General features: G+C 40.8%; 1 protein-coding gene and 1 pseudogene across 1 annotated transcript; one reads left to right on the forward strand and one right to left on the reverse strand.

Annotated features, from left to right (window-relative positions):
• The first annotated feature begins 3,074 nt into the window (after positions 1-3,074).
• Positions 3,075-4,655, forward strand: LOC117394561 (UPF0598 protein C8orf82 homolog; annotated as a pseudogene).
• A 1,274-nt stretch (positions 4,656-5,929) lies between these two features.
• them6 (thioesterase superfamily member 6) lies at positions 5,930-9,379 on the reverse strand. Its single transcript, XM_034059001.3, has 3 exons — positions 8,923-9,379; positions 7,152-7,673; positions 5,930-6,658 (listed from the first exon to the last, which is right to left on the reverse strand). Exons 2-3 carry the CDS (start codon positions 7,650-7,652, stop codon positions 6,551-6,553), a joined length of 609 nt encoding a protein of 202 aa, XP_033914892.2. The 5' UTR covers positions 7,653-7,673; positions 8,923-9,379; the 3' UTR covers positions 5,930-6,550.
• Positions 9,380-19,275: the final 9,896 nt, after the last annotated feature.

Genomic DNA, 19,275 nt, shown 5'->3' on the forward strand with positions numbered 1-19,275 from the left:
GGCTGTCGTGTATATCAGATTTCAACCTGTTCCACCTACAGACTCATCCAAGGTGTCTACACTGGGATTTTGGGGGTGCTGGATCAATTTCTCACTCACATACGTCTCTATGACCCTCAGAAATACTCAAGATACTCTTTGATAGATACTATAACAGGCTTTATTTGCTTCAAAACTATATTGAAATATAAATATTTCGTATGAGCTAATGGCTCAATATGATATCACAGAGTCTGGATCTGAAATGGGAATGTACTGGGTGTCTTACATGGAGATGGTGGAGGTGTTGCTACTTAACTATCATCCTCTAAGATTGGTATGAGTATCTCCTTTCTCTTAGGCAGATGCAGATGAATCACATCGCATCTGCATGCAACACACCAAGTTCCCTCGCACATTGCGAGGGAAGGGAACAAGGTCGGAGAAAAGACGAGAAAGCTGTTCAGGATTTGGACTCTTGTATTGATGAGTGGAGTTGTGACCCCTGAAAACTTTAGTGCAGGGCAGCAGTGTGGAGTAGTGGTTAGGACTCTGGACTCTTGACCGGAGGGTCGTGGGTTCAATCCTAGATGGGGACACTGCTGCTGTACCCTTAAGCAAGGTACTTTACCTAGATTGCTCCAGTAAAAACCCAACTGTATAAATGGGTAAGTGTACTATGTAAAAATAATGTGATAACGTGTAACAATTGTAAGTCGTCGTGGATAAGGGCGTCTGCTACTAAATAAATAAATAATAATAATAATTTGTTTCTATGGAGAAGTGCAAGAGAACCAGCAATTTAGTGGAAAGAAAGGATATCGTGAAGGAATATACATATATTTTTAAAAGGTACTGGCCTTACATTTTTATTTTCAAAACTGTCTGACATACCAGAAACCAACAGGCGATGGAATGGTCATGCTTAACTGTACCTCTCCACTGACCGCTGACCTATGATCTCTCCAGCCGCTTCTCACACTGGCATTCATATAAAACACACCCTTAGAGATGCAAACACTCCTCTCTGTGGCGTGAGCTACACTATACGCATACTGGTCAACGACAGCAGCTTCACCATGTATTTACAGTTAAACCGCTAATACCTGATAGCAACGTGTTTGAAGGATGTAAACATTAGAAATAGGGTTCCCACCAATGACTTACAAAAAATCGGGACACCAGAGTCATTTCGTAGATAAATCAATCAATCAATCAATCAATCATATACTTTGACATGTAATTCCTGCCTCAAAAAGAGAACAATCCAGGCAAAACCAGAACGGGTGCTAACCGTAATTAGAAATAAACAGCAGAACTCAAACTCTTTATTATCCGAACAGTAAATGAAAGGGAAAATGCAGGACTGCGTTATTTATTTCTAAAACAGATGTATTTCGGAAGAAAATAAAAAACAAAACCGTGTCTTCCCTTGCTTCTTGTGTACTGCTGGTTAGTCCAGTCAGTGTAACATGCGCCCCCTCTAGAGGTCACCTAACGGAACTTGTATGTTAGTATACAGGTGGATACTATTGTGTGTAGAGTGTACCATCTCTTGCTGCTTTTAAAATAAGATTTAAAACACATTTTAATAATTTAGCATATGTTTTTTCAAGTGAAAATGCATAATCCTAGGTGATTTTTCACGAAAGGCGCTGTATAAGAAACAAAGATTGATTGATTAAATGTAATCGTGTAAATAACATAGGAACTAATACCAGTGTTCAAGTAGAACCTAACCACACATCCTGTTGTACGTACCGGTGTTGCGACCGGATTCCACCCGCAACGGCTGTAAACAAAACATCACTTTGTTTGACCACAAAAATCGCCTTTTAACCCTCAAAGGAGTTTATTTATTTCATGTCGCCCCAAAGCATGATTTACAACAACTAGGCACGCCAATTTATCGTGTTGAAAGGAAGGAAGGCTGTTACCGAATATTATTTTTGTTTTGTAATCCGTTTGTTTGTTTTGTTTGTAGGCGAGGGGGTCTGTTGTTCTAAGTTTTTAGTTTCCTGGTTGCGGGGATCCCGGTTTCTCAAGTATCAAGCAAAGAAACTGACCACCGTGCAGAATGTGACTTGTTACAATCAAAGACAGAGTCCGGTACCGAGGATAGAGAGAATTTCTACTACATCGACCACCAAAGGGAGGGAACACACTGGCTGGCTGTAGCCTCATCACTTTAACTTTACAAATACGCGTTCTTTATTTACATTGAGCTGCCTACTATCTTTTTAAACTGGTTGTATCTTGACTTCACTGTACATCTATATTGCTTTATATACTATTTAATAACTTTTTTTTTTTTTAATGCACAGAATCAAAATGTTACCTGCCTCTATGTTTACTACAGTTGTACTTGCAGCTGGGAATAATTGATTTACTGGGGGCCTGGTTGCTGCCTCCTAATATACTTACTTGAGGGATGTTAACTCGAAGACCAATCTGCATTTCAAACCTTCAATCACTTCCTGTGCTCTAGGTCAAATGGATTGAGACGACTATGATTTGGAAGCGGAAAGAATGATCAATTTATAATTTATAGGACTATGTGTGATTATATATATATATATATATATATATATATATATATATATATATATATATATATATAGATAGATATAGATATAGATATAGATAGATAGATAGATAGATGCCACAATAGAAAAGATGGTCAGTTATGATGCTAGTGTGAGTAAGAGGTAATGATGACTGGATTTTAAAGCCTTGGTTACCACTCCATTAAAGGTTGCATGTGTCATTTAGAGGCCATTAAGTGACTAGTCACAAACAGTTACCACCATACCACCTCCACTTTACACAAGACTCAGTGCTCAGCTTAGGGGTTTTCCAGGCAGAAAAATAAATACATAAATATCACAATGACACCTAACACAAGTCTCCAGCAGAAGCAGCTTTGAGTAGAAGGTCTACTCAAGGTTGGAGGTCAGTTCACCCATCGAGCACATTTTGTCCTCACTATAACTTTTGACCCGATCAGACTGAAAATGTGAAAACCTAAACAGTGTCACTGGCGTGAATCAAAGATGGCAGGGATTTAAATCCAACATGTTTTGTGTGATTTGTCATGGGATGCCCCAGTTGTTCTGGTGGTAAAGCACAGCACTTTTTTCTTCTGCTCACAGCTGTTCCTGGATGATTCCAAAGTGAAGAACTTCATCAGCTGTTTCAAAGGTAAAGTCTCTGCTTTCATCTTCAAACATGCAGTTAGCAGTCTTTTAATGGAGGGATCTTTTGTTGTTCTTATTGTATATGTAATTAAAACAAAACAGAAAAATCTACTGAGAACAAAAAAATCGGTCCATTTAGTGGATGTTGAATGTTTTGGTGACAGAAATGCCCCTCTTCATATTTGTTCATATAACAGAATGTTTAAATGACTGTGACACAGATGCAAAGGAAACCAATGCATGAATGAGGTCTGAAATAAATAAATAGCACCTGTTCTACTGTACAGAGAAGTGTTTCTCCGCTCTCATTAATGGGCAATTTGATGGGATGCCAGGTATTTTTTGTGCTCTAACATGGTATGAATTATATTTATGTTTTCCAGCTAATTCAAAATTAATGACATTTGGATTATTCATTTAAATTCTGAAAGAATAAACATGAAAAAACATGAATGCCCTAGCACTACCATTTATTAGTAAACATAACTAACACTAACACATTCTTATCACTGTTACACATCTTATCGTGTGTGTATTTGTGAACTGTAGGAGGCACCTCAAGTTTAAATACAGTGGAATTCCTCAATTGTGAACAGAAGGGAGTGAACACACCTGGTATGATGTATAACAGTATTAATAATACCCAAAGCGTATTGTTTTTATCACTGGAAGGTGCTGACCTATGATGCCAGACTGGTGTAATTCATGTACTTTGCAATGTGAGCTAGTTCTCACTGAAGATACAGCATTTTGAATATGGCTTTATGTATTGCTGTGTTCCACCTCTGCGTTATGTAGGTTACCAGGCATTTTGCACTATTGGATCATATTTATAAATCTGTTTCTCCACATTGCTTTTTGTATTTATTCTGCCAGGTACAGTATAGATCTATATTCCACTGCTCCTATTTAAAGTACAATATAGTAGAAAGCTCCATGTCTCTGCTGAATGGTGTGAGGATGTCATTGCTGTGTTTTTTCCCCTGCAGATAAGCAGTTCCTCATGTTCTTCTCCCCTCTGTGGCGGAACGAGAGTGGCCACCACCAGGACTCGTTCCCCTTCCTGTCACTGTGCGGACGGGAGCGGAACTTTGTGCGTGCGACGACTGGCCAGTGGTGTTCACCCAGCTCCTGGGGGGGGGGGGGGGAGGGGGAGGGGGAGGGGGTCCAGAGCTGCTGTCATACTGCGGAGGAGCCAAGCTTCTGGTCGTGCCCTTCTGCCCCACTGCCCTCTACACGGCTCCGTGGGGTTGGTCCATTCCACCTTCGCCATCGAGCTCGGCTCCCGATTCGAGTACCGGCCCGGGCAGGAAGACATCGGCCAGCCCACACATCTCAAGTGGGTGGGGAGCCAGCACCAGCTGACCAACGAGCTGGATTGCTCTGTTCCAGGTATTTACTTTGCAGCGATTTGTTAGTGTTAAAAGATGCAAAATGTGTTTTTACAGCTTCTGTTCAAACACTTATTAAAGCATTCTGAATGAGACCAGTTCATTGTTTCTTTTCACTTTCACTGTGAACCAGCACTGTCCATCTCTAACGAGGGAACCCAACTGGACTGGATTTGTATTGTTTGGATATTTCATCATATTTCAGAGCATATGGTCAGGTTTCAGTTTAAGGTTATTTTAAGTGCATGAATCATGGATTTAGTATTTTCAATTTCATTTGGAAATAGTGCCAAGAAGTGTTTCCCTAACCTCTGAGTGTCATTTGACAAGCGGAGTCATGCCTGTGCTGGAGTGTCATTGGGGTTGAGCTCATTTCAGATTGGTAGAGGGCTTGTGTTCCAGACAGCTCTGCCTTCCAGTCTTCAACTGTGAAATTAAACCATGGTCTGCTTTACACATAAATAAAGCAAGTGCCTAAAGTGTAGATACCTCTCAAAGCAAAACTGATTCATGATTAATAACATTTGCCCCTACTTGAGCAGTTCTGATTTACACAAAACTTTCACAAATTGTTCTGCATCCTATCCATATACTAACTGCAAATTAATTTTACCCTACATCGATAGTTTTGGGGAAAACGACTAACCAGTGCAGAGGAGAGATATACCTTAAAAATCACATCCTTGATTTTGGACTGTCTTTTGAAATACATAAAGTACAAACAGCTTCAAATTATTATTATTTATTTCTTAGCAGACAGCCTTATCCAGGGCAACTTACAATTGTTACAAGATATCACATTATTTTTTACATACAATTACCCATTTATACAGTTGGGTTTTTACTGGAGCAATCTAGGTAAAGTACCTTGCTCAAGGGTACAGCAGCAATGTACCCACGACCCTCCAGTCAAGAGTCCAGAGCCCTAACCACTACTCCACACTGGAGTAGTTTCAAATCCCATTAAATAGTTGTTTACTCATATTAATGAGTGTGAATGGTTGTGAGCTCTGTTGCTCTAGCTCCTGGTGTCTGCGTGACTCGCAGTTGGCAAAGCTGCCATTCATTTCAGCAGAAATAAAAACATGCACATTCATATTCAGTTCATATAACATGCCGAAAGCATGTATTTTTATTGTTAATATTTCAATTGATTCTAACTCAATTAGGACCACCGTGAAACCACAGATCCTAAAGGGAGCCACAAATAATTCAAGACATGATTCAGAGGGACGTACAACTCAAAATACCCATTGATTTTAACAAGCTTAGGTGTGCTCTACCTGTAAACATCACATCCATTTACAGGGAATGGGTAGAAACCCAAATATTGCACAGGGTGATCAAAACAATTTTCCCCAGTCACGATTAACGATTCTAATTAGAAACTACAAATCATGCAAAAAGTACACAAGAAGAAAAAAAAAACAATAGTCAAAATAATTGATAAACAGAACAAATAGGAGAAGAGATACTGGACTAACGGGCTATTGGATGGATTTCATGTAGGGTAAGAAATGTACTCTCTCTCAAATGTATGGTTACTTTATTGTATTGTACAGGCAGGGATAGAAAGACACAGCAGTCCTGCACCCAGGCCTGGTTTGCAGAACTCCACTTGTTCAGGTATATTGAAATGAGCAGGCCCCTGCTAAATCTGCTCTGGTCTCACCTGAGTATATAGATATATTAATACGAGATGTACATGCAACTATAAGGGGAGGAAAAAAATATTTAACAATGCATCTAACTGCACAAACTTCTGACTCCTGATCCTTTCAATAAGAGACACCATTGAGGGGAGTTCTGAAACCTGTGACTGGGTGCAGCAGGGCTAGTGTGAGTCTCAAACACTAAGCCCCGGAGCGATGCTCTGTTGCATGTTTCCTGCTGAACTATGAAAAAACAAACAGAATCCAGTCCCACACAATAGTGAAGCTGCTTGTCCTGTTGAAGTGTGGTGGTCCTGAAGGGGGTTGTTCCTCACTGAGATTTCCCTGCCAGTTCGCTCTCTGCTCTCAGTGTCTGGCTGCTGGCGCTGTTGTAGCTGATCCAGTGCTTCAGGTCCTCTGGAAACTCCGGACTCTCCACCTGCATAACAAGCACACACAGAGAGTCAGCAGAGAAGTTACCACTGCGGCAGATTACGCTCATATTCAGTTCATAGAACAGGCCTGTTTTTTTTCTTTTCTACTCATTTGTAAATCAATTAATTGTAACCCAGAAAAGACCCTGTGATGTGAATGCGTGCTGTATGGTGTGCTGACCAATATTCTTACCAATTATATAATACAGTTTGAAATGAGGCCTAGTGGAGGGGCTTTTTTTTTAATAAACTACATAGCTGTGGATCTTAGTTAAGCAGCAGTCATTACCTGCTAGGTAGCTGACTGTACAACATTAGGCGTCCCAAGCAGATGTCACTGAACGAAAGACAAGGGCCTAAATTAGATCAAAATGTATGGCGCTGTCATTTACTATACTTGAATGACAGAAGCCATTTCAATTCTACCTTTCTAAGGGGTAGGCTATGCTTTAGTCGTGTTCACTAGGGTACACACAGACCCTGGCGATGCAGACTCACCTTTCTCTTGCACAGGTGCTGCACGATCTTGTCTGGAGTGCTGCGCAGAACGTTCTGGCGGCAGAGCATCACCGCGGAGACGAAGCCGTCGGCACGGGAGACGAACTGCTGCTCCAGGAAGAAGGCCTTGTGGTCCCAGGCCAAGATTCGGCTGCGCAGCTCGAAGGGCTCGAGCAGGGTCAGTGAGCGCCGGTAGCGGATGGTGGACGCCCCCAGCACCATGCCGGCCCCCAAGGCACGAATGGCCCTGAAGACGCCGTTGCGGGTGTAGAGGGAGAAGCGTGCAAAGTCACACTCGCGCAGGTAGCGGGCGTTGTTCATGTGGCCCATGAAGTCGATGTCTTGGGGCAGCACCCTCCCGCCGAAACACTGCTCCCTCAGGATGTCTCTCACGACGGGCTGGAACCAGGCATGGACAACCACAGCCACCCCCCGAACGAAGTACCACACATCCAGGGAAGAGAAGAGGAGCAGGAGCACGCCCAGCACCCACAGCCACATCTCAGCAGCACGGCTTCTCCACTGACAATCGCCACCAACGGTGTTTAGTGTGCCACAATGTACTTTTTATTTTCAGTGTAATATTTTATTCTTTTGGTTTCACAATTATTATTATTAAAGTGTAAATATAAAAACACACAATTTACAAAAACATTTCCAGCTACTGTTTTTTCTCTTTGGCCCTAAGGATTTAATCTTGTCTGATACAGAGTTTACCTCCCCCAGCACATATCTTTAACGTATTCCTTTATTTTACACTGTTCTTTAGTATCACTGTAATCTCAGTTTACAGTACTGTATCTATGTATTTACTGTACATAACAGAAGCGTCAATCCTCACCCTTCTTTGTATTCTATATATTTCCCCGTTACTATTTATCTCGCAATTCCCTCAAATAAACAGTGTGCTGTGTGTTTGTATTCACATACAACTTTCCCAGTTTAGCAGCTTCAGTGGTACAGCTTTGGTTCACTATGATAAATCTGTCACCTTCATTACCCACCACGTTACCTGTTTACGTTTACAGTAATCCAAGTTTCAGGCACGTTGCGTATGGATTTTAAAGTATACTCAATGCACTGTTAAAAAACAATTGAATTGAATAACTGTTAAAGTAAGTTGCATTAAACCCGCGTCACTATACTATAGAACTGAGTTAATACACAGCACAGAGACCTTTGACCGTGATCCTGTGTAGCTTCTAACAAACAGCGTCAGCGTTTACTATGGTACGGTCTATCAGAGGTACTTCTCATGAAATGTATCCACATCTCCCTTAAGCAGTGACTTCTTGTTGTTTTTAATAAATAGTACCCTATTTCTACATATCTAGCAACTCCTGTTTACTCGCCGTCATGTCATCTCATTGCAATTTATACCGGTATTTCCAGCAACATCAAAATCGTTCCGTTTTCCGCACCACGTGACTATAATGTGCCGATGCCAGAGTCTTCCATGTCATGTGACTGCTCAGTCTATTTCTTTTCAAAGCTCTACTATATATAGTCAACTCCCCCTTTTGCAGTGCTTCCAAAGGTACTACAAAATGCTCCTTTCAGGAGAACTGAGGAAGTCAGCACCTCCGGTCACTTTTTTTTAGTAAAAAAAAAACGCTTATTCACTGCCAATCATGAACTACTTTAGATGTCTCATGGCTGCAGTATAGGATATTGGTCTTAGGTTTAGGGTTTCGGTGTAGGGAGAGGATTATTGTTTTATTAACAATAACCAATCAGAGTGCAATGTCCTTACAGCAGAATCTCGTGTTACCTTTGTAAGGACAGCACCCCTTTTCTTCCGTCCCTGCCGAAGCGGTGCATCCTGGGGATCCAAACAGTTCCGGTGGTGAGTTTTCTCCTATCTCTATAATGTAAAGTCTGCCTCATTAACTATTCCAAGCTTCCTTTTGAAAACGATTGCATTTTTTTTTAGCAAGATTCATCTTGATTTATTTAGAGACACCCCTCCTTAAGACATATGCGTTATTATTTCTACGATCGATGTTTTCAATTTGCTTGACAAGAGCTCTTTATCGCCGCAGTGCTGTCAGAAACTGCCGGCTATTCATGAGCAGACAAGACGAGGCCGTGGTTTGATCTTTGGTTTGATTGTCAAGGGATGGAATGAGATAGACAGATCGAGATTGGTGGCAATTCAATTCTTCAGTTTTTTGATAGCGGCTTAATTAGGTCTATTTATTAGGTTATTGTTTATTAGGTTAATTAGGTCTTTTTTTACTTATTGTTATCATCATTAATATTATTAATATTTCAATCACGACTACAATTAATAGGCTTACGCTATTAATTAACAGGCTTACCTCGCAGATGTTGCGCAATTAATTGTGGCAACACAGGTAAAAAATAATAATAATAATATTTCCCTTTTCAATTTTCCTCCAGCCTATATATATATATATATATATAGAGAGAGAGAGAGAGAGAGAGAGAGAGAGAGAGAGAGAGAGAGAGAGAGAGATAGATATATAGATATAGATATATGTTATTCTATTAATGGCTTTATTGCCTGACGATTGTAATTGAGGCAATATACACTGTGTTTAATTGTAGGCCTACATTCATACCTGTGACATTTTGAAATCTATAAATCAAGATGAATCTTAAAAATACAATCGTTTTCAAATGAGAAAGCTTGGAATAGGTAAAGATGCAGACTTTACGATAAGAGAAAACTCGCCCCCGGAACTCTTTGGATTCCCATGATGCACCACTTCGGTAGAACCCGCTCAACATTTATCAGCCAATTTGATGCATTGGGTGCTAGTGTCCATGAAGGCCATGTGTCTACTAACACGGACGTGGCGCTCTAAAGAAATTCCTCCATTAGCTGAATTCATAAACCAAATCACTCATGGCAAAATATGAACGTCCATCACATCTGAACACTCATACTTTTACAACATACCACTCAGCCTGGGGTCCCTTTCTTCAAGACACCCTTCCCCTTATTCCCTAATCTGTAATATTGTGAAATGAAGGCAATGTTAGGGTTCTAAACCCTTCATTTCAGATATCAGCTGGTAAGATAACCTTAGATGACTTATGCACTTGAATAGATGTATAATACATTACAGTTTGGTCTACCGTGAAATTGATAATTAAGAGGTACAGTGTGTTTTCTATTATGTCTCAGGTTTAGTAGTTACATGCTCTTTAAATATTATTGCTGTTTTATTTCTTAAATGTCTTTACATGCTCACGGCTATAATTTCAAGGAAGCACAGGGGCAAAGATTGGGAGGGGTTGCTATTTTCTGGGCTAGTAACTTATTAGTTACTTTGCAAAGACTAATATTTTGTGTTTAAACTGAAACAGCCTTCAACAGACAAGTGATTAATAGGTATGGATGATTAATCTATAATTCAACCAGATCTGTCTGTTCAGTTCAGTACAGTCGCCCCCTCCATTCTCCTTCCATTTCAGTCTCCAATACACCCCAGAGTAGCGCTCTCCCATCTTGTCTTGTTTTCTTTTTCCAAACAATAGGAGTTAGTATATTGGTTCCTGAACAATTGTAACTCCGTACACCCGTAGGACTGAAGAGGTTCCGGCAGTTAACTGGTTGAGCATCTCCTCTTTGACTTTGGGATCCCTGCATGCCAGCGGGTCTTGGGAGTTGCAGTGGAAAGCCACTATCATCCGCTTCTCGTTTGCTTCTGTGAAAGGGGCATGATTTAAACACTCATGACCTGACTGGCCCTGCCTTAATGCTTGTTTCAATTCAGTAGCATCAATGTATCCAATACAATTATATTAAAATACACAAATTTGATTTCGGTATACAGCAGATAAAAGAGTGGTGAAGTTGAATGAGGAATTCTTACTTGTGAAGAGAGATGTTGAAGCAGGTGTGCTCCGGCCCGCATGCTCCTGCACTGTGGTGATGTTGAAGAGGTATTGGCTTGCTGGTTTCAGGTTAGAGATGACAGTGGAATTGGAGGCTGCAGTGGTGGAGCCCTGGTGACCCCAGAAGGAGCTGTAGTAGGTGATGTTGAAGCTGTGTGGGATCTTATCCATACCGACAGGTCTGCCCCAACTCAGAGAAACAGAGTTGGATCCCACAGAGTCAGCCATTAGTTGCCCTGGTGGGGCTGGAGCTTGGGAAAAGTGCAAGGATATTACTTATATTCAAAACATCATTTTACAACAACACACCATACAACATCCTGACCCCTCTACAAGCGCACCAGAATGCATTTGCTCTTTGCCATGTCTTCCCCACTATTATACCATTCATGTACTGTTCTTTAACTACGGTACACTATTGTTTCCTAGCAATTACTCATTACTGTTCTGTGAACCAGGAAAACGTCTCGTATAGGCCCATTGAAGCAGGTAAAGTAATGCAGAGAAAATGTTTCCTGCAAACCCTACGTTCCATGCAGTACATGTTGAGCTCAAACCCAGATTGTCTGCACATACCTGTGTAGACTGATGTACTAGCAGGGGGACAGTCTTTGACACATTTCACAGGGAAGACCTGCAATGTGTAGAGACAGCCGGGAGTCAGAGAGGTCACAACAGCAGTCACAGAGTGTTACTGTGAAGGTCTGACTTGTCTGCCCGGAGACTTCTATCGACAAGGAAGACATTAGACATTCTTTCAGTTAAAATGAAATACAGACATTTTAATTAAACATTAATGTGTCCTAATTTATGTAAAAAGATGTCTGTGTTCAGCCCAGTGAAATTCTAGTACAATCTACATGTAAAGCATTGGGAGCATGGAGCTTGGCACTTGGTTTCAGGACACTAGTACCCCATTTACACTACACACTTTTAAGCCAACTCTGAGATGGCTTAGGTCTTTTTGTTGTAGTGTAAATGTAGCTGTCCATCCTAAAAGTGGCCTGCTGTACACTTGTTACAGATTATTTATATATATATGAGAGAGAGAGAGAGAGAGAGAGAGAGAGAGAGAGAGAGAGAGAGAGAGAGAGAGAGAGAAGCATTCATATTTAAAAGTAGAAAGAAGGTTGTTGAGCTGGTATGGGGGAGATGTAGATGATTTGATCTGCTTCTCTCTGTTAAGGGGAACCCGGCAGTGCCTGTGCTGTTATGCTAACCCAGTATATGTGTGGAGTGGGGGGTTTGCAAGAATCACCCCATTCAGTTATATTCCTCAATGGGTGTAAATCCCTGAAAGTAGGTGTACTTAGTGATGTCATTTACTTGTGTGTGTGTGTAGCTTTACTGTGGTATCTTTACAACCGAAAGGTATTTACAGTACAAAATGAAAAGAAAAAAAAATACAGTGGCTACATGGGACAGTTTAACTTCAAAAGTAGAAAGTAAATCCTTTATGAAGAATGGATGCTGTTTTGAAGGCAAAGGGTGGTCACACCAAATATGGATTTGATTTAGATTTTTCTTCTGTTCACTCACTTTGCATTTAGTTAATTGATAAATATAATCTATTAACATGTCTATTTTTGAAAGCATTCTTACTTTACAGCATTTTTTCACACCTGCCTAAAACTTTTGCACAGTACTGTATATATATATATATATATATATATATATATATATATATATATATATATATATATATATTTGAACACACAATATAAAATGAGATGTACTTCTGCACACCACATGCTATTTTCTTGGTTGTGGGTAAAGCTAGACTTCTCAACTCATTAATACTTACCTTCATAACAGTGGAGAAGCAATCCAGAACTACAAGAACAATCATTCCAGTTGTTGTTTGTTAGACGAGCAGCACAATCTTCATGTCCCTCAGAATTATTCGGCTCACCGGGTGCCCAATTATAATAGCTGCTGCTGTCTCCATCTGACCACTGCCAACCCCCTGGGATTCTGTGCAGTCCGATCCACGTATCTGTAGCTGAGGCACCCAGAACAGGTTCATTCTGAGGGGTAACAGTGACCAGGTCTGAGTATTATTATTATTATTATTATTTATTTCTTAGCAGACGCCCTTATCCAGGGCGACTTACAATCGCAAGCAAATACAAATACATTCAAGTGTTACAATATAAGTCATACAATAAGAACAAGAAATACAATAATTCTCAAGTGTGACAAACCAGAATTCAATAATACAGCAGATAATAGTGAAAGTTACATCAGGATATGATTAAGTACAAAATACTACAGATTAAACACTTGGCAGATTACAATATTCTGAGGTACAGGATTAAAATAGTAAAATAGGGGGCAGATAAGAGCAAAATAAAGCATATTTAAATGAAGGGTGATAGTGTCCCAGGATACAACAGAGGAGTTCTACAGGTGCTGTTTGAAGAGGTGAGTCTTAAGGAGGCGCCGGAATGTGGTCAGGGACTGGGCAGTCCTGACATCTGTAGGAAGGTCGTTCCACCACTGCGGAGCAAGGGTGGAGAAGGAGCGGGCTCGGGAGGCAGGGGAGCGTAGCGGAGGTGGAGCCAGTCTTCTAGTGCAGGCGGAGCGGAGAGGTCGAGTGGGGGTGTAGGGAGAGATGAGGGTCTGGAGGTAGCTGGGTGCAGTCTGATCAAGGCATCTGTAGGCTAGTACAAGAGTCTTGAACTGGATGCGAGCGGTGATCGGGAGCCAGTGGAGCGAGCGGAGTAGTGGAGTAGCGTGGGCGAAGCGAGGTAGAGAGAACACCAGGCGAGCAGCAGAGTTCTGGATGAGCTGGAGCGGACGGGTGGCGGACGCAGGGAGGCCAGCCAGGAGGGAGTTGCAGTAGTCTAGGCGGGAGAGTACCAGGGCCTGGACCAGGAGCTGGGTAGCATAGTTGGTGAGGAAGGGTCGGATTCTTCGGATGTTGCTCAGGAAGAATCTGCAAGTGCGTGCCAGAGTGGAGATGTGCTGGGAATAAGAGAGGCAGGGGTCCTGAGTAGCAGGATCTGCAGTAATACTGTGCTTCAGACCATGTTTTAGATGAACTGATAAGATGATAACTTCTCTGTGCAGAACATGAGGTTGCAAAAAGAGCTGAAAAAGAAATAGTGTCAGCTAGAACCGTAGTTTTTCTTTCTATGTGTTCTATCTTTTCTATTTTTATTCTATTATAAACTGTTTTTTAGTGAAAATAAGGGACCATAGTCACAAATCAGTTACTCATAAGTTGTTTAAAGAATGTTTTGATTAATAAAATAAATATGTTGTAAAACTTAAAGCATTGTCCTAGGTTTTTGTTAAGGAAACCAACAGCTTTCATGAATATGAATCTAAAAATGTCTGGCTTGAGTCAGATATAAGCTCTCCAGTTTTGCTTATTGTATTGATAAGTGGTATTTGAAAATGGTCTATGCTACTCACCCAGACAAACACCCAGAGTCTTCTCCATGGTCCCTTTCTTCAGCACTCTCTAGAGTGGAACAGGTGTGTAAGTTCTGGTGACTTTACTGTATCGGTCAGGTCCTTATCTTCATAATAATAATATTGTATTCAGCACATTTAAATAGAGATGTGTTGTTTTCTTTAGGCTCTTGTTACCTTAAACAAACACAGAGAGACTATTTAAATTCACACTGAGCTTGGATAGGTACCCCAGTACGAATGTGATTGGATGTATTTTGACCCCCCCCCCCCCCCCCCCCTTATTTGTGTTCCAGTCATCTGGGCTAATTGTTATTTATACTGTCCACAGCCTGACAGCTTGTCCTCCATTTAATGTTTTACCTTTCTAATATCCTATTGTGTATTCTGTATGATTCTCTGTAATGCTAGGGAGTATTATAGGACTCCTTCAGGAATACTCTAGTAATACTGATGGATTAGTATAAGAGTACTATAGGAATCATATGTCTATTTTAGAGTATGTTGTATGAATACTATAGGAATCCTTTAAGACTGTTCCTGTAGCATTCAATAGCAGTGGAGCAGCGAGCTCTCATATTCACTGTAGGCTCATAAGGTGACAACTTTTTACATAAGTTTCCTTTTTAGGATTTTTCTGTGTAATTACAGTGGCTCTCAAAAGTATTCACCCCCTTGGACTTTTCCACATTTTATTATGTTACAACATGGAATCAAAATGGATTTAATTAGGAGTTTTTGCCACTGATCAACACAAAAAAAAGTCCATAATGTCAAAGTGAAAAATAAAATCTACAAATTGTTCCAAATTAATTACAAATACAAAACAGAAAATAATTGATTGCATAAGTATTCACCCCCTTGAGTCAATATTTGGTAGAGGCACCTTTGGCAGCAATTACAGCCATGAGTCTATTTGGATAAGTCTCTACCAGCTTTGCACATCTGGACACTGCATTTTTTGCCCATTCTTCTTTGCAAAATTGCTCAAGCTCTGTCAAGTTGGATGGGGACCTTTGGTGAACAGCAATTTTCTCTTTGCACATATTCTCAATTGGATTGAGGTCCAGGCTTTGACTGGGCCACTCCGGGACATTGACCTTTTTGTTTTTAAGCCACTCCAGTGTGGCTTTGGCTGTATGTTTGGGGTCATTGTCCTGTTGGAAGATGGATCTTCTCCCAAGTCCCAGGTCTCTTGCAGACTGCAGCAGGTTTTCCTCCAGGATTTCTCTGTACTTTGCTGCATCCATTTTGCCCTCTATCTTCACGAGCTTTCCAGGCCCTGACACAGAGAAGCATCCCCATAGCATGATGCTGCCACCACCATGCTTCACGGTAGGGATTGTGTTCTCAGGATGATGTGCGGTGTTAGGCCTGCGCCAAACATAGCGCTTAGCAATGAGGCCAAAAAGCTCTATTTTGGTCTCATCAGACCATAGAATCTTCTTCCTCTTGCCTTCTGGCAAACTCTAGCCGAGATTTGATGTGAGTTTCTCTTCCATAAAGGCCAGTTTTGTGAAGCACCCAGGCTATTGTTGCCGTATGCACAGTGTCTCCCAGCTCAGCCGTGGAAGACTGTAACTCCTTTAGAGTTGCCATAGGCCTCTTGGTGGCCTCCCTGACTAGTGCCCTTCTCGCCCGGATACTCAGTTTTTAAGGACAGCCTGTTCTAGACAGATTCACAGTTGTGCCATATTCTCTCCATTTCTTAATAATGGACTTTACTGTGCTCCAGGGGATATTCAATGCCTTGGAAATGTTCTTAGATCCTACCCCTGATTGGTGCTTTTGAAGAACCTTATTCCGGATTTGCTTTGAATGTTCCTTCGTCTTCATGATGTAGTTTTTGTTAGGAAATGTACTAACCAACTGTGGGATCACCCAGAGACAGGTTTATTTAACCTGAAATCATGTGACTCAATTCAACTAATTATGTGACTTCTAAAGACAATTGGTTGCACCAGAGCTTTTTTAGGTGTGTCATAGCAAAGGGGGTGAATACTTATGCAATCAATTATTTTCTGTTTTGTATTTGTAATTAATTTAGAACAATTTGGAGATTTTATTTTTCACTTTGACATTATGGACTTTTTGTGTGTTGATCAGTGGCAAAAACTCCTAACTAAATCCATTTTGATTCCATGTTGTAACACAATAAAATGTGGAAAAGTCCAAGGGGGGTGAATACTTTTGAGAGCCACTGTATAATTAGAAAGGGATGGACACAGTGTAGGGATGGACACAGTGTGGAGGAGGTTTCTTTTTGTAACCCTAAGTTTGAGGGTTGTGACAGAGCCAAGGAATGGTTGTAAAGCATAGTGAATGGGCTGGTAGTGGATGTCTGGTAAGGCACAGTGAGCATGTCTAGGACAAGCATGGGGAAAGCATGGGAGATTGCAAAACTGCTATGCAAATTTAATAAGGAAATTCCTGCTAATCTAGGCTGTAAGTCTGCTACACTGACAGTACCTTAACAAACAAGCTCTGTGCCTGCTGTAACATCATACAGTACTCCATTTACTGTATCCCCAAGATTATGAAATGAATCAATTGCTGCAAAGATATAACCAAAGCTAATGCATATAACAGTGCAGTGCACTGCAGCTTAAGTGAATACACATGTATTGTGTTGCCCTTTACTTCCAGCACAGTAAACATTCCAAAGGCTGCCTTATTAAAGCAGTTCATTATGTACATATTTCATACAAACGTTAACCCTTAATAGTCCCATTGAGATGCACGGTTTCCTTTACACGGGTGTCTGGTGGGTGGGGTGGGGGTTCGCAAGAGGCATCTGAAAACACACTCACTTGTTACTTTGAATGACTACAGTTAATGCAACACATCCTTAAAAGAAAAGAGGTACTGTCCTAGTAAATGAAAAACAGTTTAAATGTCAAGTAAATATTCTGTCACATGTGTATTGGTTCATCTGTTTGTTATCTTTGCCAGATCCTACCGACTTTGCATACACTATGAATAAATCCAACATGGAAACATTGCACTTTGCATTAACTCTGATGCTTGCTTTGCCTTGTAAAATTGTTCATCACTGTGACAAGGTTCTCGTGTGTGGGTAACCGCTGATATGCATGACAGAGAGACATGGGAGTTGGAGTTGAAACGCTGGCACAGGCGTGCAGGATTTATTAACACACAAAAAGAAAGTAAACAAATGGGAAATGTGACGCTACCAACGATGTTGTAGAATGTGCTCCAATGTTCAAGAAAGGTGAAGCCTTCCTGTGTGCACCACGATTTCAGCCATGCATTTTGATTATGTATTTCCAGCTGTCCATATGCTCCTTTGCAAGGTGTCGGCAGTATCCCAGAAAATACCACAGTTTTGGTCTTGTCTTTTAATTTCCTTCCTAGCTCTCTGAATTTGTTTTGCAGGGATCTTGGCCTGTCTCTACCAATGTTGTTTGTACCGGGTCGTCTCCTGTTCCTTCTAGGATCCTGTCCACGTTCTCAGTGATGTGCGTGACAGAGGCTCCTGGAAGGCAGCACACTGTTGTTGTAAGGGGGTCCAGACTGCACACTGAACTTGCTGTGTTTCTCAATATAGAGTCCCCAACAATCATGACCTCCCTTCTTTTTGCTGCCTGGCCAGCACTGTTTATAGGGTCCTGGATGTTGTTCCTTTCATTCTCTTGATGTTGATTTTGATCATCTAAATTTAGATGATTGAGGATCGGCACAGCCAATCACTTGCTACCTTTCCTCTCAACCAAACCTAGCAGGCAGCAAGTCTCAATCGAGCACCCATCTGTAATCAATCAATTAATCAAATAAAACAACTCCAAAATTCACACACAATAAACCCATTTCCACATACAAATTACACCAACACTAATTTCCCCATGTGCAGGGCAATCGCCATGCTACCATCACTGACGTGCAGGTCACCCGAAGACACCATCAGAAGGTAAAAGGTTTGGATTGCTAGCTGGTGGAAAAATACAACACTGACCCCGAAATGACCTTATGTGACATAATTGTTTATTATCTTTTGTCTGGGTAAAAATGGTCCACCACAGATTTCAAGCGGAATTGAAGGGTTTCAACGAAATAACTAAATGTCAATATACATATCAAAAGTCAAAATGTAACCTTTAGTGCACAACAATGCTTCAATATACAAAGGTGCCGACCACAGTAAGGTAAAAGTCTATAGTACAAGTGATTGTCTCTTAACTTATGCCAATAAGTAGGGGATAGTCCTTCAAACTTCAATTTCCCATGACTCAGGATGATAGAGACAGTTAAGGTCGCACACTCCGTAATGTTCCTTAATGATACACACTAACTCAAGGATTAAACATGATTTTCATTTTATTTAGACAAACAGGAGATTTTAAAGTCCACGTCCACGACACGTTTCGACTCGAACGAGTTGTCGTCAGGTGGCGATTGTAGAGATCGTAGATCAAATATGAGCAGCAACTCTCTTTATACAGGTTATCGTTAATTACATTCAATCATAATATCAATTAACAGATTAATGGCAAGTTTAAATCTTCATATAACACTTTGTTAATACTTATTTCGTCTCTTCATTTAATTGATAGATGAATAGCCCATAACTTTTCAATTAAAATCAAACAGCAATTAGGTAGAAGCCAACCACTCACATATATCAAAACATTCCAATTACATTCATAACATGATACCAATTACAGCATTCAGTCAAAAGTTTTCCATTTCAACCACAGGTCGAGAATTGCAAGGTGAAGGTTGCAGACCAAGGAAAAAGCCACTCTTAGGGAAACGTCACAAGGACAATCGCTTAAAGTTTGCAAAACGGCATTTGAATGATGGATAGGAGTTCTGGTCA

Source organism: Acipenser ruthenus, chromosome 3 (assembly GCF_902713425.1).
Source record: "Acipenser ruthenus chromosome 3, fAciRut3.2 maternal haplotype, whole genome shotgun sequence".
NCBI classification, from domain to species: Eukaryota; Metazoa; Chordata; class Actinopteri; order Acipenseriformes; family Acipenseridae; genus Acipenser; species Acipenser ruthenus.

Bases quoted from the DNA above. Each gene is read 5' to 3' on its own strand.
- them6 (XM_034059001.3), bottom strand. From the start codon at position 7,652: ATGTGGCTGTGGGTGCTGGGCGTGCTCCTGCTCCTCTTCTCTTCCCTG. The intron at 6,659-7,151 runs GTGAGTCTGCAT...CTTGTTATGCAG, and splicing joins AGCACCTGTGCAAGAGAAAG to GTGGAGAGTCCGGAGTTTCC.